We start from the raw sequence: 22,287 nt of genomic DNA, 5'->3' as shown, positions 1-22,287 counted from the left end.
AAGAAAACCTGATGGAGTCTGCAAAAGACCTGAGACTGGGACGGAGATTTGTCTTCCAATGGAATGGTTAAAAAATAAACATATCCAGGTGTTAGAATGGCCAGGTCAAAGTCCAGACCTGAATCCAATCGAGAATCTGTGGAAAGAACTGAAAAATGCTGTTCACAAATGCTCTCCATCCAACCTCACTGAGCTCGAGCTGTTTTGCAAGGAGGAATGGGAAAAAATGTCAGTCTCTCGATGTGAAAAACTGATAGAGACATACCCCAAGCGACTTACAGCTGTAATCGCAGCAAAAGGTGGCGCTACAAAGTATTAACTTAAGGGGGCTGAATAATTTTGCACGCCCAATTTTTCAGTTTTTGATTTGTTAAAAAAGTTTGAAATATCCAATAAATGTCGTTCCACTTCATGATTGTGTCCCACTTGTTGTTGATTCTTCACAAAAAAAACAGTTTTATATCTTTATGTTTGAAGCCTGAAATGTGGCAAAAGGTCGCAAAGTTCAAGGGGGCCGAATACTTTCGCAAGGCACTGTATATATATTTACATCTTTCTTCACATATCTTTTATATATTTTCTTTTCCAAAAACTCTTCTTCAAAACACTCTCCTGCAACCCGCCTCACCAATTTAAAAAAAGTATTATTTACCTCAAATCTGAAATCCACAATAGAAGCTAGCCAGAAGCTAACGAGAAGCTAACCGGAAGCTAGCCAGAAGCTAACCAGTTTACTGGCTAACGTTAGTATTCAGCAAACCACGGTTTGTGGTCATCAGCTATCCTTTAGCTCGAAAAGCTATCGCCAGACCTTTTTATATTATTTTTTTTATTATTTTTCTCTCCATATCCCCGGATTTCAACTGGAAGCTCTGGACATTTACACCTGGATCTCGCAGCTAGCTAGCTTCTATCCGTGTGACTATTGGCTTACGTCGATCCCGGAGCAAACATCAATTATTCTGGAGCTAGCCAGCTGAAGAGTTCCATCAGCCACTCCTGGGCTACAATCACCTATCCGGACCCGTTTTACTGCCGATGCAGAGCGCCTACCGAGCCTTCACGACTGGACAACCAACGTTATCTGCCCAAGGGAGTTATTCAACTGGCCCCTCCGTAGCGACGTTACCTGAACGCCCATCTGCAGCCCGCTAATCGTTAGCTGTCTTATTGGCTGCTATCTGAATAGGTCTATCGGACAATCTTTCTTGGGTCACTATAACTATATCTATTTTGCCATTTGGATTGATCGCCTCTACCACACGGAACCCCACTAATCTACCGACGGAAACGCACGAGGTGGCTAAACATAGATCTCCAGCCTATGCTAGCTTGCTACCGATGGCCCGGCTAGCTGTCTGAATCGCCGTGACCCCAACCAACCTCACTACTCACTGGACCCTTATGATCACTCGACTAAGCATGCCTCTCCTTAACCTCTTCAGTCGACCCTCTAATTTTTCGAACATTCTGTTAAAAATCGCGCAACATTTCAGCGCCCTGCTACTCAGGCCAGGAATATAGTATATGCATATGATTAGTATGTGTGGATAGAAAACACTCAGACGTTTATAAAACTGGTTAAATCACGGCTGTGACTATAACAGAATGTGCGTTTCATCGAAAAGTGCAGGAAAATCTGATCACTGAAAATGGAAATATCCTTGCACTACTTCCAGGAATTGTTCAAAGTGAACCGAATTACATGAGGCCAAGGTTGCAGTGCCTACAGCTTTCACACGATGTCTAGAGTCTTGTCATTTGATTCGGCTTTGATTCTTGGTCAAACCGAATCAAGGGAACCGATTCCCTCCGGTCTCCGACCGGATGTTTTGGTCGAGCTCTCTCCAGACATTTTTTCGAGACGGACAGCTATAGAATTTACATCGCCTCCTGATGAATTTTATTGCTTATTAACGTGTACTAATACCTAAAGTTGCATTACAAAAGTATTTCGAAGTGTTTTGTGAAAGTTTATCGTCGACTTTTTGAATTTAAAAAAATTACGTTACGTTATGAAATGCTATTTTTTTCCATTTATCACACAGTCTTCATAGATCGATATCTAGGCTATATATGGACCGATTTAATCTAAAAAAAAAGACCCAATAGTGATTATGGGACATCTAGGAGTGCCAACAAAGAAGATGGTCAAAGGTAATGAATGTTTTATATTTTATTTGTGCGGTTTGTGTAGCGACGACTATGCTAATTATTTTGTTTACGTCCCCTGCGGGTCTTTTGGGGTGTTACATGCTATCAGATAATAGCTTCTCATGCTTTCACCGAAAAGCATTTTAAAAATCTGACTTGTTGCCTGGATTCACAACGAGTGTAGCTTTAATTCAATAGCCTGCATGTGTATTTTAATGAACGTTTGAGTTTTAACTAATACTATTAGCATTTAGCGTAGCGCATTTGCATTTCCAGAGCTCTAGATGGGACGCCTGCGTGCCAGGTAGGAGCAAGAGGTTAATGTCAATATGCCTTGTCCATTGCTGTTCTGGTTAGTATTTATGGGCTTATTTCACTGTAGAGCCTCTAGCCCTGCTCATTATACCTTGTCCAACCTTTCAGTTCCACCACCCACACATGCGATGACATCACCTGGTTTCAATGATGTTTCTAGAGACAATATCTCTGTCATCATCACTCAATACCTAGGCTTACCTCCACTGTATTCACATCCTACCACACCTTTGTCTGTACATTATACCTTGAAGCTATTTCATCGCCCCCAGAAACCTCCTTTACTCTCTGTTCCAGACGTTATAGACAACCAATTCTCATAGCTTTTAGCCGTACCATTATCCTACTCCACCTCTGTTCCTCTGGTGATGTAGAGGTGAATCCAGGCCCTGCAGTGCCTAGCTCCACTCCTATTTCACAGGAGCTCTTTTTTGATGACTTCTGTAACCGTAATAGCTTTGGTTTCATGCATGTTAACATTAGAAGCCTCCTTCCTAAGTTTGTTTATTCACTGCTTTAGCACACTCTGCCAACCCGGATGTTCTAGCCGTGTCTGAATCCTGGCTTAGGAAGACCACCAGAAATTCTGAAAATTCCATCCCTAACTACAACATTTTCAGACAAGATAGAACGGCCAAAGGGGGCGGTGGTGCAATCTACTGTAAAGATAGCCTGCAGAGTTCTGTCCTACTATCCAGGTCTGTACCCAAACAATTTGTACTTCTACTTTTAAAAATCCACCTCTCTAAAAACAAGTCTATCACCGTTGCCGCCTGCTATAGACCACCCTCTGCCCCCAGGTGTGCTCTGGAGACAATATGTGAACTGATTGCCCCCCATCTATCTTCAGAGCTCATGGTGCTAGGCGACCTAAACTGGAACATGCTTAACGCCCCAGCGATCCTACAATCTAAGATTGATGCCCTCAATCTCACACAAATTATCAATGAACCTACCGGGTACCAACCCAAAGCCGTAAACACAGGCACCCTCATAGATATCATCCTAACCAACTTGCCCTCTAAATACACCTCTGCTGTTTTCAACCAAGATCTCAGCGATCACTGCCTCATTGCCTGCATCCGTAATGGGTCAGCGGTCAAACGACCTCCACTCATCACTGTCAAACGCTCCCTGAAACACTTCAGCGAGCAGGCCTTTCTAATCGACCTGGCCCGGGTATCCTGGAAGGATATTGATCTCATCCCGTCAGTAGAGGATGCCTGGTTATTTTTTTTAAATGCCTTCCTCGCCATCTTAAATAAGCATGCCCGATTCAAGAAATTTAGAAACAGGAACAGATATAGCACTTAGTTCTCTCCAGACCTGACTACCCTTAACTAACGCAAACACATCCTATGGCATTCTGCATTAGCATCGAACAGCCCCGTGATATGCAACTTTTCAGTGAAGCTAGAAACCAATATACACAGGCAGTTAGAAAAGCCAAGGCTAGCTTTTTCAAGCAGAAATTTGCTTCCTGCAACACAAACTCAAAAAAGTTCTGTGACACTGTAAAGTCCATGGAGAATAAGAACACCTCCTTCCAGCTGCCCACTGCACTGTGGATAGGAAACACTGTCATCACCGATAAATCAACTATAATTGAGAATTTCAAAAAGCATTTTTCTACGGCTGGCCATGCTTTCCACCTGGCTACCCCTATACTCGCCCAAGCCTTCCCCATTTCTCTTCCTCCCAAATCCAGTCAGCTGATGTTCTCAAAGAGATGCAAAATCTGGTCCCCTACAAATCAGCCGGGCTAGACAATCTGGACGCTTTCTTTCTAAAATGATCTGCAGAAATTGTTGCAACCCCTATTACTAGCCTGTTCAACCTCTCTTTTGTGTCGTCTGAGATTCCCAAAGATTGGAAAGCAGCTGCGGTCATCCCCCTCTTCAAAGGGGGGGACACTCTTGACCCAAACTGCTACAGACCTATATCTATCCTTCCCTGCCTTTCCAAGGTCTTCGAAAGCCAAGTCAACAAACAGATTACCGACCATTTCGAATCCCACCATTCCTTATCCGCTATGCAATCTGGTTTCAGAGCTGGTCAGGGGTGCACCTTTGGACACGCTCAAGGTCCTAAACAATATCTTAACCGCCATCGATAAGAAACAATACTGTGCAGCCGTATTCATTGACCTGGCCAAGGCTTTCGACACTGTCAATCACCACATCTTCATCGGCAGACTCGATAGCCTTGGTTTCTAAAATGATTGCCTCACCTGGGTCACCAACTACTTCTCTGATAGAGTTCAGTGTGTCAAATCGGAGGGCCTGTTGTCCGGTTCTCTGGCAGTCTCTATGGAGGTGCCACAGGGTTCAATTCTTGGACCGACTCTCTTCTCTGTATACATCAATGATGTCGCTCTTGCTGCTGGTGAGTCTCTGATCCACCTCTACGCAGACGACACCATTCTGTATACTTTCTGGCCCTTCTTTGGACACTGTGTTAACTAACCTCCAGGCAAGCTTCAATGGCATACAACTCTCCTTCCGTGACCTCCAATTGCTCTTAAATACAAGTAAATCTAAATGCATGCTCATCAACCGATCGCTGTCTGCACGTGCCCGCCCGTCCAGCATCACTACTCTGGACAGTTCTGACTTAGAATACAAATACCTAGGTGTCTGATTAGACTGTAAACTCTCCTTCCAGGCTCATATCAAACATCTCCAATCCAAAGTTAAATCTAGAATTGGCTTCCTATTTCGCAACAAAGCATCCTTCACTCATGATGCCAAACATGCCCTCGTAAAACTGACCATCCTACCGATCCCCGACTTTGGCGATGTCATTTACAAAATAGCCTCCAATACCCTACTCAATAAATTGGATGCAGTCTATCACAGTGCCATCCGTTTTTTCACCAAAGCCCCTTATACTACCCACCACTGCGACCTGTACGCTCTCATTGGCTGGCCCTCGCTTCATACTCGTCGCAAACCCACTGGCTCCAGGTCATCTACAAGACCCTGCTAGGTAAAGTCCCCCCTTATCTCAGCTCGCTGGTCATCATAGCAGCACCCACCTGTAGCACTCGCTCCAGCAGGTATATCTCTCTGGTCACCCCCAAAACCAAATCGTCATTTGGCCGCCTCTCCTTCCAGTTCTCTGCTGCCAATGACTGGAACGAACTACAAAAATCTCTGTAACTGGAAACACTGCCTCACTAGCTTTAAGCACCAGCTGTCAGAGCAGCTCACAGATTACTGCACCTGTACATCGCCCATCTATAATTTAGCCCAAACAACTACCTCTTCCCCTACTGTATTTATTAATTTATTTTGCTCCTTTGCACCCCATTATTTCTATCTCTACTTTGCACATTCTTCCGCTGCAAATCTACCATTCCAGTGTTTTACTTGCTATATTGTACTTACTTCGCCACCATGGCCTTTTTTTGCCTTTACCTCCCTTATCTCACCTCATTTGCTCACATTGTATATAGACTTGTCTCTACTGTATTATTGACTGTATGTTTGTTTTACTCCATGTGTAAGTCTGTGTTGTTGTGTGTCGAACTGCTTTGCTTTATCTTGGCCAGGTCGTAATTGTAAATGAGAACTTGTTCTCAACTTGCCTACCTGGTTAAATAAAGGTTAAGTAACTAAAATAAAAATAAAATTATTTATATTGAGAACCCAGTTCTTCTCCAAGCACCATTATATAAAAAAGCACTCCATCAGATCAACGTATAGGCAACATATCTATGTAAATTGCGATGAGTGCAGCTAACTTCAAAGCAATTGATCAGGTAAAATTCATAACAGTGTATGGTCAAATGGGGCAGCTGATATCTACTATACATAGATGATTGACTATTGGAGATGCATTACCATATCCATAGTTAAGACCTAATTGGGTAGGATGGAAATGGGTCTCCCATATCAACATCATATTAACACATTTGAAGTGGAGTCTCTCAATAGAATACATTTTTAAAAATTCATATTGATGCTTGTAGCCTATACTACTACACTTAACATGTTATCCACTGTGTGATAAAACATACAGCACCTACAGCGAAATCATTTTAAATTCATCTCCGCATAGCAGCAAGCCAGCAAATTTCGCAGATAAGCTTGGATTCAAAGATAAAGCAGTTTGCTGCTAACAAGGCCCATCGTGTTGAACCAGCCACTCGTGCTGAGAAAGCCCCATGTGTGCCTGGAAAGATCTTTAATAAGGAGGAAACCTCCTCTACCTTTGATGTGAGCAGATTCTGCTGCAGCTTATATAGTGAGTGTACAAAACATTATGAACATCTGCTCTTTCCATGACAAACTGACCAGGTGAATCCAGGTGAAAGCTATTATCCCTTATTGATGTGACTTGTTAAATCCACTTCAAATCAGTGTAGATGAAGGGGAGGAGACCTGGTTAAATAGAGACATGGATTGTGTCTGTGTTGCCATTCAGAGGGTGAATGGGAAAGACAAAATATTGAAGTGCCTTTGAACAGGGTATGGTAGTAGGTGCCAGGTGCACTGGTTTGTGTCAAGAACTGCAACGCTGCTGGGTAGGCCGTCATTATAAATAAGAATTTGTTCTTAACTGGTTAAATAAAATAAAATGGTTCACCACCCAAAGTACATCTAGCCAACTTGACACAACTGTGGGAAGCATTGGAGTCAACATGGGCCAACAAAAGGGGTTGCAACTTGATATTAGGAAGGCGTTCTTAATGTTTTGTTCACTGTGTATAGCCTCCGTCTGTTGGAACATACAGTACCATGAATCCCTTTCATTTTCCTGCTCCCAGCAGCCCTCAATACCTCCAAGAACATGCATGTGTACGCACGCACACACACAGCATTGCACACACACTCAAAGAGCATGTGTCACCACACACTATTATTTACCATGGGAGGTACGCTGTTAAAGAGGCAAAGAGAAAACCCTCTCGTCATCCGTTAGTGTCACAAGACATACAATGATTTGTTTGGGGAGCTCTTCTACGGAGACGCATGTGCGCACGCACGCACACACGAACACACACACGCACACACGCGCACACACACACACACACACACACACACACACACACACACACACACACACACACACACACACACACACACACACACACACACACACACACACACACACACACACACACACACACACACACACACACACACACACACACACACACACACACACACACACAAACAATGGGTTCCTCTCCCTGAGGAGTTATGCCTTGCCTTTCTTTCCACTAAAGCACCTGGGTCCATCCGGTCCAAGTTAAAATGTGCTTGGTCTGATGCCTTGTGGTACTGTTTGACTGCTGTACTCAAATCCCTGGTTCTTTCCTCCACTTCCACACAACCATAGTAGAGAAGAGAGAATTAAAATGCTCTGCGACAAGAGTATCCCCATAACACTCCTAGAAAGACCTAAAGCAGCAGACCATCTGCTGATGACCATGAGCATTAGAGGGGTTTGCTGGCCCATAGGGAGGCTGCTGCTGTTGTTCATGTTTTAAAAACCAAGGGACTTTTGGCAGGGCACTTGTCATATTCGGATGCCATTAATGGGTTGTTAATGTGGTGTGTGTGTGTGTGTGTGTGTGTGTGTGTGTGTGTGTGTGTGTGTGTGTGTGTGTGTGTGTGTGTGTGTGTGTGTGTGTGTGTGTGTGTGTGTGTGTGTGTGTGTGTGTGTGTGTGTGTAAGAGAATGAGAAAAAGTAGAGAGGGAGGAGAGAATAAGAGGACGTGAGGGGGAGAGAAAGAGTAAGAGGATGTGAGGGGGAGAGAGTGTAAGAGGACGTGAGAGGGAGAGAAAGAGTAAGAGGATGTGAGGGGGAGAGAGTGTAAGAGGACGTGAGAGGGAGAGAGAGTAAGAGGACGAGGGGGAGAGAATAAGAGAGAAGAGGAAGAGGACTGGCCACCCCACATATGCACTCTCAAATTTCTCTTTCTTTCTCTCTCTCGGAGGACCTGAGCCCTAGGACCATGCCCCAGGACTACCTGACATGATGACTCCTTGCTGTCCCCAGTCCACCTGACTGTGCTGCTGCTCCAGTTTCAACTGTTCTGCCTTCTTATTATACGACCATGCTGGTCATTTATGAACATTTGAACATCTTGGCCATGTTCTGTTATAATCTCCACCCGGCACAGCCAGAAGAGGACTGTCCACCCCACATAGCCTGGTTCCTCTCTAGGTTTCTTTCTCGGTTTTGGCTTTTCTAGGGAATTTTTCCTAGCCACCGTGCTTCTACACCTGCATTGCTTGCTGTTTGGGGTTTTAGGCTGGGTTTCTGTACAGCACTTTGAGATATCAGCTGATGGACGAAGGGCTATATAAATACATTTGATTTGATTTTCTGCGACCAAATCACTTTAAAGCTCCACCGCGAAACATGACACGCCATTAGCGTAGAGGACTCCACTTAAAGGCAGAGTGCAGTGAAAAACATGATTTGTCTGAAAAGATAATCATGATAATCATGCCCCTTTAGAGCTAGAAAAGGACGTGGGGGGGAGAGAGAGAGAGTAAGAGGACGTGAGGGGAGAGAGAGTAAGAGGACGTGAGGGGAGAGAGAGTAAGAGGACGTGAGGGGGAGAGAGAGTAAGAGGACGTGAGGGGAGAGAGAGTAAGAGGACGTGAGGGGAGAGAGAGTAAGAGGACGTGAGGGGGAGAGAGAGTAAGAGGACGTGAGAGGGAGAGAGAGAATAAGAGGACGTGAGGGGAGAGAGAGTGTAAGAGGACATGAGGGGAGAGAGAGTAAGAGGACGTGAGGGGAGAGAGAGTAAGAGGACGTGAGGGGAGAGAGAGTAAGAGGACGTGAGGGGAGAGAGAGTAAGAGGACATGAGGGGAGAGAGTAAGAGGACGAGGGGTGAGTGAGAGTAAGATGACGTGAGGGGGAGAGAGAGAGTAAGAGGACGAGGGGGAGAGAGAGTAAGATGACGTGAGGGGAGAGAGAGTAAGAGGACGTGAGGGGGAGAGAGAGTGAGGGGGAGAGAGAGAAAGTGAGGGGAGAGAGAGTAAGAGGACGAGGGGCACAGAGAGTAAGAGGACGAGGGGGAGAGAGAGTAAGATGACGTGAGGGGGAGAGAGAGTAAGATGACGTGAGGGGAGAGAGAGAGTAAGAGGACGTGAGGGGGAGAGAGAGTAAGAGGACGTGAGGGGGAGAGAGAGTAAGAGGACGTGAGGGGGAGAGAGAGTAAGAGGACGTGAGGGGGAGAGAGAGAGTAAGAGGACGTGAGGGGGAGAGAGAGTAAGAGGACCTGAGGCGAAGTGAAAACATTTAAGATCACTATAAAAACCTTCCCGTATATATTTTCTACCAGTGGTAAGAATATATACTGGATCTGCATTCTCAGTCGTACGTTAATCAAATGAACACTGCAGTAACCAGATCATTACCTGTAGTGCAGAGAGTTAAAAGAAACCTTCTAATTACAGTTTAAGTCAGTGGGGAGATGGTAATACATCACATAGACTTTGTTTCTCAAGCTACCATTTCCAGTGCTGTGCAGAGCATAACTGCATCCAAACACACTTTAAGAGAGACCCATCCACAATGTCTATAAGGATTCGTTACAATGATCACATCAATATAGATTTAATACATAGGCTAACTGCGCACTCTACATCAAGAGACATAAAAGACGGATGGTTTAGAGGATGAAGCCTGCACATGATGTGGGATGTGCCTCCATATACTCTGCTGGGTTAAATCAAAACACTCCATACCAGCCATGATCACGTGCATCTATTTTGTTCAGTCAGAGTGTTTGCGTGTAGGTATTTACATATTCAATTATAATGGCGGCGTAGGGGATGGCCAACGTTTTACAGGCTCCGAACCAACTGTGCCATTTTGTTTGTTTTTTCCGCATTGTTTGTAATTCATTTTGTACATGATGTTGCTGCTACCGTCTCTTATGACTGAAAATAACTTCTGGACATCAGAACAACAATTACTCACCTCGAACTGGACAAAGATCAGTCTGAGGTGAACGATATACCATTTCTCAAGACAAGGCCCAAATCACCGTCATCAGCGTGAAGAAAAGGCAGAGGGAAAAAGGGAGGAGGACGGGGTGCCTTGTAAGAATTTGCCATCACTTCCCTCCGTATTATTGGCCAACGTGTAATCATTGGAAAACAAATTGGAAGATCTACGATTAAGACTTTCCTACCAACGAGACATTAAAAACGGCAATATCTTATGTTTCATCGAGACGTGGCTGAACGACGACACAGATAATATAGAGCTGGCTGATTTCTCCATGCATCGGCAGGACAGAGCAGCTCCGTCTGGTAAAACAAGGGCGGGGGTGTCTGTCTATTGTCAAGAACTGCTGGTGCGCGATGTCTAATATTAAAGAAGTCTTGAGGTATTGCTCGCCTGAGATAGAATACCTCATGATAAGCTGTAGACCACATTATATACCAAGAGAGTTCTTATCTTTATTATTTGTAGCCGTCTCTTTACCACGACAAACAGATACTGGCACCAAGATCGCACTCAACGAGTTGTGTAAGGCCATAAGCAACCAAGAAAATGCTCATCCAAAAACAGCGCTCCTAGTGGCCGGGGACTTTAATGCAGGCAAACTTAAACCCGTTTTACCTCATTTCTACCAGCATGTCACATGTGCAACCAGAGGGTAAAAACTATTCTAGACCATCTATACTCCACACACAGAAACACATACAAAGCTCTCCCTCGTCCTCCATTTGGCAAATCTGACCATATTTCTATCACCCACTTGCTCAATACATCATGCCGGAAACTCTAGACCCTCTCCAATTCGCATACTGCCCCAACAGATCCACAGATGACGCAATCTCAATCACACTCCACACTGCCCTTTCCCACCTGGACAAAAGGAACACTTATGTATGAATGCTGTTCATTGACTACAGCTCAGCGTTCAACAGCATAGTGTACACAAAGCTCATCACTAAGATAAGGACCCTGGGACTGAACACCTCCCTCTGCAACTGGATCCTGGACATCCTGATGGGTCCCAGGTGGTGAGGGTAGGCAGCAACACATCCGCTACACTGACCCTCAACATGTGGACCCCTCTGGGGTGCATGCACAGTCCCCTCCTGTACTATCTGTTCACCCACTACTGAATGGCCACGACTCCAACACCATCATTAAATTTTCTGACGACACAACGGTGGTTGGCCTGATCACCGACGACGATGAGACAGCTTATAGGTGGGTCAGAGACCTGGCCGTGTGGTGCCAGGACAACAACCTCTCCCTCAACGTCAGCAAGACAAATGAGTTGATCGTGTACTACAGGAAACAAAGGGCCGAACCATTCACATCAACGCGGCGGTAGTGGAGCAGGTCGAGCTTCAAGTTCCTCTGTGTCCACATCACTTGGGACCTATTCATGATCCAAGCACATAAACTCCGCTGTGAAGAGGGTACGGAACCGCCTCTTCCCCCTCAGGAGGCTGAAAATAATTGGTATGGGTCCTCAAAGCCTCAAAGTTCTACAGCTGCACCATTGAGAGAATTTTGATTGGCTGCATCACCGCTTGGTATGTCAACAGCTCGGCAACCGACCACAAGGCGCTACAGACAGTAGCTGGGGCTACCACTGGGGCCGAACTCCCTGCCATCCAGGACCTCTATACCAGGCGGTGTCAGAGGCAGGCCCTAAAAATGATCCAAGACTCCTGCTACAGAATCATAGACTGTTCTCTCTTCTACTGCATGGCAAGCAGTACCGGAGCGCCAAGTCTGGGACCAAAAGGCACCTGAACAGCTTCTACTCCCAAGCCATAAGACTGCTGAACAATCAATTAAATGGCTGCACACACTATTTACATCGACCCCTTTATGATTTAATCTTCATTATTTTGCACTGACTCTGCCCACACTCACACACACTACACTGACACTACAACACACACATGCATTTTCACAACACACACACACACACATTCACTCTTCACATACGCTATTGCTACTGTTTATTATCTATCCTGATTGCAGAGTCATTTTTACTCCTACCCGCATGTACAGTTGAAGTCAGAAGTTTACATACACCTTAGCCAAATACATTTAAACTCAGTATTTCACAATTCCTGACATTTAATCCTAGTAACAATTCCCTGTCTTAGCTCAGTTAGGATCACCACTTTATTTTAAGAATGTTAAATGACAGAATAATAGTAGAGAGAATGATTTATTTCATCACATTCCCAGTGGGTCAGAAGTTTACGTTCACTCAATTAGTATTTGGTAACATTGCCATTAAATTGTTTAACTTGGGTTAAACATTTTGGGTAGCCTTCCACAAGCTTCCCACAATAAGTTGGGTTAATTTTGGCCCATTCCTCCTGACAGAGCTGGTGTAACTGAGCCAGGTTTGTAGGCCTCCTTGCTTGTAAACGCTTTGTCCCCATGTGCAGTTGCAAACCGTAGTCTGGCATTTTTATGGCGGTTTTAGAGCAGTTGCTCCTTCCTTGCTGAGCGGCCGATATAGGACTCGTTCTACTGTGGATATAGATACTTTTGTACCCGTTTCCTCCAGCATCTTCACAAGGTCCTTTGCTGTTGTCCTGGGATTGATTTGCACTTTTCGCACCAAAGTATGTTATCTCTAGGAGACAGAACGCATCTCCTTCCTGAGCGATATGATGGCTGCGTGGTCCCATGGTGTTTATAGTTGCATAATATTGTTTGTACAGATGAACGTGGTACCGTCAGGTGTTTGGAAATTGCTTCCATGGATGAACTTGTGGCGGTCTACAATTTGGCAGATTTCTTTTGTTTTTCCCATTTCCCAGTTTGAAGGTAGGCCTTGAAATACAGCCACAGGTACACCTCCAATTGACTCAAATTTTGTCAATTAGCCTATCAGAAGCTTCTAAAGCCATGACATCATTTTCTGGAATTTCCCGAGCTGTTTAAAGGCATAGTCAACTTAGTGTATGTAAACTTCTGACCCACTGGAATTGTGATCCAGTGAATTATAAGTGAAATAATCTATATTCTTTGAAAAATTATGTCCTTGCCGACTTGCCTAAACTATAGTTTGTTAACAAGAAATTTGTGGAGTGGTTGAAAAACGAGTTTTAATGACTCCAACCCAAGTGTATGTAAACTTCCGACTTCAACTGTACATACTGTATTACCTCAATTACCTCATACCCCTGAACATTGACTTGGTACTCTTTGCATATAGACACATTATTGTATTTGTGTTAATGTTTCCTTTTTTTATTTCGCAAATATTTGTCTTACTTTCTAACTCTGCATTGTTAGGAATGGCCTCGTAAGTAAGCATTTCACTGTCAAGTCTACGCCTGTTGAATTCGGTGCATGTGACCAATAACATTTGATTTGATTTGCACAGCAGTGTTTCATTGTCAGTCTGGTTGTGCAGCAGTGGATGACTCATTTGCTGTCAGAACTGAACGTGTCACACCACACAGGACTGCCAGTATCCAAATCAATTGTCGACTCCGTCCACCAGAACACGCTGCTGTGCAAATCAAATAGAAAGTGGTCTTCAAAATAGCACTATCTGCAGATGAATAACTCCCAGCCACAGTAAATGTATTTCCATTTCAGTACATAACAATAATGTCAAAGGAGGACATTGAAAGTTAGAATTCAGTTTGGGCTTGAGGCTTTGCACTGCGGTTGCCCAAAAAAGTATTGAAATAATGCTGAATTAGCTGGAGAAGAAAAAGTTCCAGAGACAACAGGGCCTTTGCACTGTTTATTTGGGTTGTGAAATCATGTAATATGAATCCATCGAGTTGTACAAAGTGTTAATTCCGTGTAAGAAACAGGGTTTACAAATATGTACAGCCCATATATTCACGGTTAAATTAGTTGTCATTTTCATAGATAAGGGAGCGATATATGAAGGTAGATATCACCCCAAATAGATTGTGAGTCTCCTAAATATGTTTTGGTGGATATCTACCTTCATATTGGAGGTTGTACCAACATGTAGCGGTATTTTCCATGCACTAAAACAGCAGTCTGACACATTAAAGCAGTAAGAAAGACAAGCAGCATCAGAATAAAATATACCCTTCTGTATGCTCAACATTTTGGGATAGAGAGAAAGTCCCTATAAGGAAGAAAATAGCAGAAAGTACAGGGAAAAGTTACTTCATATTCCTGAAGTTTCAATGGAGTTTGGTTGCATTTTAGTAGCAACATGTATATGAAGACTAGAGAGCAAATGATAGAGGATTTGTTTCAGCATATAGCTTAAATTCCAAGTTATAGCAAAATATAAGATTAAACTCTTAATTGTGCAGAAGAGCAAGTATGCTGTGCTTCAATAATAATAAAACACCTTCAGCCTATTGTGACTGTGAGAGAACTTACCCCCAATGGTAAAATGTAAAAACTTATCAGACAATATTGGTCCTGGTCTACTCGAATGGAGGGTTCATGAAGACAAACATACATGTTAACTGACTCTAGAGTTGCAGTTTCCACAAAAAGTAAGCCTAAGATATCTCAACTAATATAACTTTATAATAACATAATCTAAATAAGTATAATTTATCTTCAGCTCAAAACTATCCCATGGTTTTACATTTTCCTTAAACGTAAATTATTTTTCATTCTTCTAATATGCAAATAAAATAATATTATCAAATTAAATAAATTCTGAATTTAAAACAAAAACCCTTTTGGTATTTTCAAAAACAATTTGCTTATATATAACATATTAATTTCCTTCAACTATGCAAACACCTAGATATTTTTCACAATAAATATAGGTGAGTCCATACAAGTACTGTAACATATCATAATTAACATTCATACAAAATAGAATCAAAATGGCCGACACGTTTACAGTATGCATCTCAGTTTGAGTCGGTAGACAGAGATCGTAAACTGGTACCAGAGGTCAACTCCCGTACTGTGATGTAGACTGTTTGTATTCGGAATACACGTAGCACCGTGATGACCCAGAAAAAGCACAGGTTTGTCATGGCTTTATACTGTTGGTGGTGATTGTCACATCTTTAAGGGAAAGTAAAGAAGGGAGAAGTTACAGCGTAAAAGACATAGAAAACTGTGCTGTATATCTGGAAATGCGGGTTTTGTTGAGTTAACCTTCATGACACCTACGTTTGAGTATTAAAGGCAGATTGAGGCTGTGTCCAAGACACACACACGCACACACACGCACACACACGCGCACACACACACACACACACACACACACACACACACACACACACACACACACACACACACACACACACACACACACACACACACACACACACACACACACACACACACACACACACACACACACACACACACACACACACTGTAACCTGAAAGTCCATAGGTCTGGACAGATCATGTATCGGCTTTAGTTTAAGTCCTTGAATGCAAGTGCCTGTAGGCCAAAGAGAAGGAGCAGGGGTAAGGGGGTTGGGTTTGGAATGAATCCACCCAGTAAATCTATGTGTTTGACAGACACATAAGATGGGTCTGGTGGGTGTGGCTTCCGATGATTCATGTGTTGGCGTTGCCGGCTGCCGATTGGTTGTCCTCAGCGTGCTTGAACATTAAGATAGAGTTGTAGATCTTGAGGGCAGGGCCGAGTTTTACACTCATGATCTTGACGATGTCGCGCTGGGTCAGCAGCAACAAGGCCTTCCCGTCGATTTGCTGTTGGAAGACAACCAATCAGATTACAGCATGGGTCAATAGCTGATGTGCAGTCAATTGAACCCAGTGAGAGAGGTTAAAAAAAATCCCTCTCACTCTCTAAGGGCTACAGATGTCCCTATGTAATATGTCACTATATAGAGTATGAGCAGTTTGATCAGTGGACACTAGTCATACAATTCCCATTTAATTTATGAAATGGTAATCAAGTAGTTATCAGTTGGATCAGATTGTGATGTCTTGTCCAACGACTAGACATGCCAGTCACAATACACATTTTACATTTGAATCTTACAATTAGCGCATTCATCTAAAGATAACACATTACATCAAGTACATTTTTCCTCAAAGTATATATCAGCAAAGACAGTTCTAGTATTTGGGGGGGGGGGGTATTTAGTTATTTACAATAACTCTTCAAAGAGGTAGGGTTTCACAACTGTGGAGCCTCAACTGGGATTGCTGAAAGAGGGATTTCAACAACCAAGAGACCAGTGGCAAATACTGTAGTCAGATTAGCTGAGGCAAATCAAATATGGCTGTGCTCGGAACGCTAATCACTACCGCTATTAGCTTCCAATTAATTGCTTTGTATTCCAGTGATGTCTCCTTACATCAGTATAATTCTCAACGCAAACTAACCCTGACCAAACACAGGGGAGGGGGGGGGAATCCATTCCTCTGGGTGTTTTGTTGCAGACAACTGTAACAGCAAAGGCTACTCCGCACTTTTCCCCTCATTTCCTTAGCCTTACGGAGGAAGACAAGCCTTAAAACTCTTAGTTGACTCCAGACTGGGAGACTAGAGGAGGTCCAGATGTTGTGTTCTCTTACCTCCTCTTTGAACTGATTGGCTTGTTCATCGCAGCCGGGGAGAGAGTGGATGAAGTCAGCCACCTGGACAAAGACAAGCAGAAGACAGACAGTTTAGCGTCTGGGAGACCGTCTCAATGGCAAGTACAGTTGAAGTCAGAAGTTTACATACCTTTAGGTTGGAGTCATTAAAACTCGTTTTTCAACCACTCCACAAATTTCTTCTTAACAAACAATAGTTTTGACAAGTCAATTAGGACATCTACTTTGTGCATGACACAAGTCATTTTTCCAACAATTGTTTACAGACAGATTATTTCACTTGTAATTCACTGGATCACAATTCCAGTGGGTCAGAAGTTTACATACACTAAGTTGACTGAGCCTTTATTCAGCTAGGAAAATTCCAGAAAATGATCTCATATCTTTAGAAGCTTCTGATAGGCTAAGTGACATAATTTGAGTCAATTGGAGGTGTACCTGTGGATGTATTTCAAGGCCTACCTTCAAACTCAGTGCTTCTTTCCTTGACATCATAGAAAATCAAAATAAAACAGCCAAGACCTCAGAAAAAGAATTGGAGACCTCCACAAGTCTGGTTCATCCTTGGGAGCAATTTCCAAATGCCTGAAGGTACCACGTTCATCTGTACAAACAATAGTACGCAAGTATAAACACCATGGGACCACGTAGCCATCATACCGCTCAGGAAGGAGACGTGTTCGAGATGAACATACTTTGGTGCGAAAAGTGCAAATCAATCCCAGAACAACAGCAAAGGACCTTGTGAAGATCCTGGAGGAAACAGGTACAAAAGTATCTATATCCACAGTAAAAACAAGTCCTATATCGACATAATCTGAAAGGCCGCTCAGCAAAGGAAGAAGCCCCTGCTCTAAAGCTCTAAAACTGCCATAATAATGCCAGACTACGGTTTGCAACTGCACATGGGGACAAACATCATACTTTTTGGAGAAATGTCCTCTGGTCTGATGAAACAAAAATAGAACTGTTTGGCCATAATGACCATCGTTATGTTTGAGGGAAAAGGAAGAGGCTTGCAAGCTGAAGAACACCACCCCAACCGTGATGCACGGGGGTGGCAGCATCATGTTGTGGGGGTGCTTTGCTGCAGGAGGGACTGGTGCACTTCACAAAATAGATGGCTTCATGAGGAAGGAAAATTATGTGGATATATTGAAGCAACATCAAGACATCAGTCAGGAAGGAAACTTCTTTGGGATAGGGGGCGGTATTTTGACGTCCGGATGAAAAGCGTGCCCAAAGTAAACTGCCTGCTAGCTAGGATATGCATATAATTGGTAGATTTGGATAGAAAACACTCTAAAGTTTCTAAAACTGTTAAAATAATAACCCCGAGGACAAACCATTCCAAAAACGTTTTTTTGTCCTACCACTGATTTCAATGGCTGGGACTTTTATAATAGGGAGAAATCGTGCCCGATTGCAGTTCCTAGGGCTTCCACTAGATGTCAACAGTCTTTAGAAAGAGTTTCAGGCTGGAGTTTGGAAAAATGAGCCAGAAATTGTAGTCTTTGTAGGTGGCTCCCATTTTGGCTGTAGTGTTTCCATGCGCGTGAATGAGAGCGTGTATTTTGGTATTTTTCTCCGGTAAAGACAATAACGATTCTCCATCTTAAACTTTATAATTTATTTGCATATTAGGGTACCTAAGGTGTGATTATAAACGTTGATTGACTTGTTTGGATAAGTTAATAAGTTAATTAATTTTGTATGCATTTTGAAGGAAGGAAACGGAGTGGATTATTGACTGAAGCGTGACAGCTAAACTGAGTTTTTATGGATATAAAGGAGTTTATCAAACAAAAATGACCATCTGACTCAACTCCAGCCACTTTAATAATGGGAATTGATGGGAAATGATGTAAAATATATCACTAGCCACTTTAAACAATGCTACCTAATATAATGTTTAATATAATGACTCAGTTACACCAGCTCTGTCAGGAGGAATGGGCCAAAGTTAACCCAACTTATTGTGGGAAGGTTGTGGAAGTCTACCTGAAACATCTGACCCAAGTTAAACAATTTAAAGGCAATGTTTCCAAGTACCAATTGAGTGAATGTGAACTTCTGACCCACTGGGAATGTGATGAATTCAATAAAAGCTGAAATAAATCATTCTCTCTACTATTATTCTGACATTTCACGTTCTTAAAATAAACTGGTGATCCTAACTGACCTAAAACAGGGAATTTTTACTAGGATTTCAGGAATTGTGAAAAATGTATGTATTTGGCTACGGTGTATGTAAACTTCCGACTTCAACTGTATCTTGTGTAATTACCATAGTAACACTTTGCTTGAACTCTCCCAGTCATAAGGCCAACATAACATAACAAGTCATGACTGATCATGACATATTCTATGTCATTCCTATCAAATTGTTATTTAGGCCTCAAGATGAAGGGTTTCAGTAAAGAAAATCAGAGTAAGTGTTGACAGAAAAACACCATGACATCAGTGAGATCAGCTATCCCATAATAGCTGATCTCGCTGATGTCATGTTTCTTTTTGTTGCATTTATGCTACAACAGCTGAGCTGGACTGATTATGAAACAGCAGTTTGGTCAAGTCTAAGACCCTTCAGACCTCACCTCGCTATCACACCGAAATAACACCTCCCAAAATCTATTACCTCAATGTGCATCACTGGCCAGTCCAAAAATAAACACAGATGTCCCGCTCCACTCAGACCCAGGCCCTGTTCTTAAAATGGATCCTTCCTGCCTTGAAGTAATCACCAATCTGACATGACTGGAAGGAAGAGTGCGTTTCAAGAGAATCTGAACAAGGCCACAGTGGCTAGAAGGCACAGCAATTGAATGTCAGTGTTCATAGATGTCAATTGAGCTAGAGGATGCTGTCGCTACAGGTTATGAGTCTGTGGACACCAATAAGGTTTTTCCATCTCTGCTATGCAGAATCATGAAAATGCAGCATCTGTACATGGCTCCTTGAAGGAACTGGCCAGTAGCCTGTACTGGGTTCATACACTATTTGTTATCTTTAAAATAATTTGAGCATTTGATTTAGCCTACCTGGAGTGCCAGATGGGTGGAGTTTGCATGCTTAATTCCATTGGTTAAGCTCAAGCTCAACCAAGCACAGCTTAAGAATCCTAAAGCAAACAGGTACCATTTGAATCCAGGTCCACCGTGGTAGGTCTAGCGAGGCTGAATCATTCTGCTAGCACTAGCTGCAGCGGACTGCATGCTACCTGAGTGACATGTCAAATATCTGGCCTCGACATCTGACAGACAGAGTAATGTCAGTGTCTGTCTACATTACAATGAGGAGAGACATCTGAACTGCGACATACTGTAGTCCCTGGGTCATGATTAGCTAAATGCTATGTATGAAAGTTCTTTAAAAAAACAGGTCAAGACATATATGTCTAGAGTGGGTTGGAATTCAAAATCGGGAAATCTAAATTTGTGCTGGAATTACTAAAGAATCAAAGCAGTTCTCCAGTTTCAAAAGCATCAGCCTGTGAGGATGTTATTACCAATGACAACACTTTACGTACACCATCACCCATTTACTACCAACAATATCAATTTGTAACTTTTGAAAACCTTTCCCAAACAATCATAAATCCTGGTCAACATCCATCCTCCTTGATCCAAGCTTCATCCTAACACACCATACAATTCCGTGTATGTGCTCCAGCGCTACAAATGCAAATGGCTCAGTAAGCGAAGTGTTTTCGTCAGCCATATTAGCACGGTAAACCTCTCCAGCCAGTGTGTGTTAAAGTGTGGCAGGAGTGGTTCAAGCATTAGAAGCCTGTTCCAGTCCTGGGCGCGAGAGCAGCACACTTAGACCAGAGCCTTTGCGAGGCTGGTCCCATGGCAATTTAGTTGAGACTCCCAGCACTACTCCCACAGAGGGTGGCACAAGAGGACATTCTCCTCTCCTCCACATCGGCTGCTGACACCCTCTCTTCTTTTGCCCCTTAGGAAAATATGATGGGCTATAATTGGCCTCGTAGGAGTCCAGGCAAAGGGGCCTGAAACATTGACCTTTCCGTTTGAAAGCGCCACTTTTGAAGAACTTTGACTCTCTCTCTCTCTTTGATAGAGAGGGGGGTTGTGGGAGTTGAATGCCAGATGGGTTATAGTCATTGTAGTGTCACTGTAGTGGGATGAGTGAATAGATATTATCGGGATCAAGAGCTGGCAGGATAATGAACCCCATGAATGAAATATTCAGCCTGAGTTTCTAGTACCTTAACTACAGTATGTCCCAGCTGAATGCTGAAAGGAGATGGGAAATGCACAGGACGTACCATCTTAATAGATATGTATGAGAGGGTTGATGAAGATACAGGAGATACTGATGCTCCAGGACTGTGGCTCAGTAGGTAAAAGTGTGATGCTAACAATGCCAAGGCTGTGGGTACAATTCCCAAAAGGATTATCATTTTATTTTGTATTTTTTAAATGTTTGCACAGTGCTTTGGATGATAGTGTCTGCTATTACATGGTGCAATGCTAAAACCAATCAATTAGCTACTGGTTAGGTTGGAGAAGTGCTGGCTGATTGGTGATAGTGAAATGTGCCCATTCAGTACTGCTCTTGGCTATCAAGCTATAGGCTTAAGCTATAGAACCTCGGCTAAGGACTTCCTGACTATGAGGGGCATGGGTGAAGTAGGGAAACATCTGTAGGCTAGGGGGGTGTTACACAAGCAGTGCTCTTCTCCCTCTAGTCGATCCCTTTACTGTCCTCCTCTCTTCCTCTCTACTGCAATCCCACACCTTCCACTCTGCCAAATCCCCACAACCGCCAAGACAAAACTTCCACCTCGGGTAAAACTCGATGACATTCTATCCTCCACCTCTCTGCAGGTTGCTGTCATAAGACAAGCCTGGGCCATATTCGGCAAGCACAACACTGAACTTTGCAGATTGAAACGTCATGAAAAGCCTACGTGATGCCTTATTCTAGATGTCAGAGGGGTGTGTTTGTTCAACGTAATATAGTTATGTTGCATCTTGGATTCTGGGTTTCTTTACTGATTATTTCACATTCACACAGGTAACACAGCTAGCCACCACTCTTCACTGCTTCAGCCCTACTGCCTTCCCAGGTGACCCCCCTTGGAATTAACGTGATTGGTTATGATGAATAATAACGTTCCCAATATATATCTGAATGTCCCGCAACACGTTGCTGTTGTGAGTTCAGAGATAGTCTTGGTTACCTCTACTGTAGCATCTCTCTCTTCAATCCGTGCTGTGAGGGGGCCAGATCTTTCTCTCCTCTTCTCTCTTTCCTATCTTCCCCTTTCCTCCTCTCTTTCT

General features: G+C 43.2%; 1 protein-coding gene across 5 annotated transcripts in view; it reads right to left on the bottom strand.

The window, feature by feature from the left end:
• Positions 1 to 13,751: 13,751 nt before the first annotated feature.
• LOC123991379 (lethal(3)malignant brain tumor-like protein 4) overlaps positions 13,752 to 22,287 on the bottom strand; it is a 123,975-nt gene continuing 115,439 nt past the window's right edge. For 3 of the 5 annotated variants that reach the window (XM_046292915.1, XM_046292917.1, XM_046292916.1), the window contains exons 19-20: positions 16,958 to 17,020; positions 13,753 to 16,123 (exon numbers count right to left, since the gene is read on the bottom strand). In XM_046292915.1, coding sequence (XP_046148871.1) covers positions 15,968 to 16,123; positions 16,958 to 17,020 — 219 coding nt within the window. In that variant the 3' untranslated portion in view covers positions 13,753 to 15,967. Of the gene's footprint in view, positions 16,124 to 16,957; positions 17,021 to 22,287 lie in introns of all 5 variants that reach the window. The other 2 variants (XM_046292918.1, XM_046292919.1) reach the window with 1 other exon arrangement.

Source organism: Oncorhynchus gorbuscha, linkage group LG12 (genome assembly GCF_021184085.1).
Source record: "Oncorhynchus gorbuscha isolate QuinsamMale2020 ecotype Even-year linkage group LG12, OgorEven_v1.0, whole genome shotgun sequence".
NCBI lineage: Eukaryota > Metazoa > Chordata > Actinopteri > Salmoniformes > Salmonidae > Oncorhynchus > Oncorhynchus gorbuscha.
This window is presented reverse-complemented; position numbering and strand designations above follow the sequence as displayed.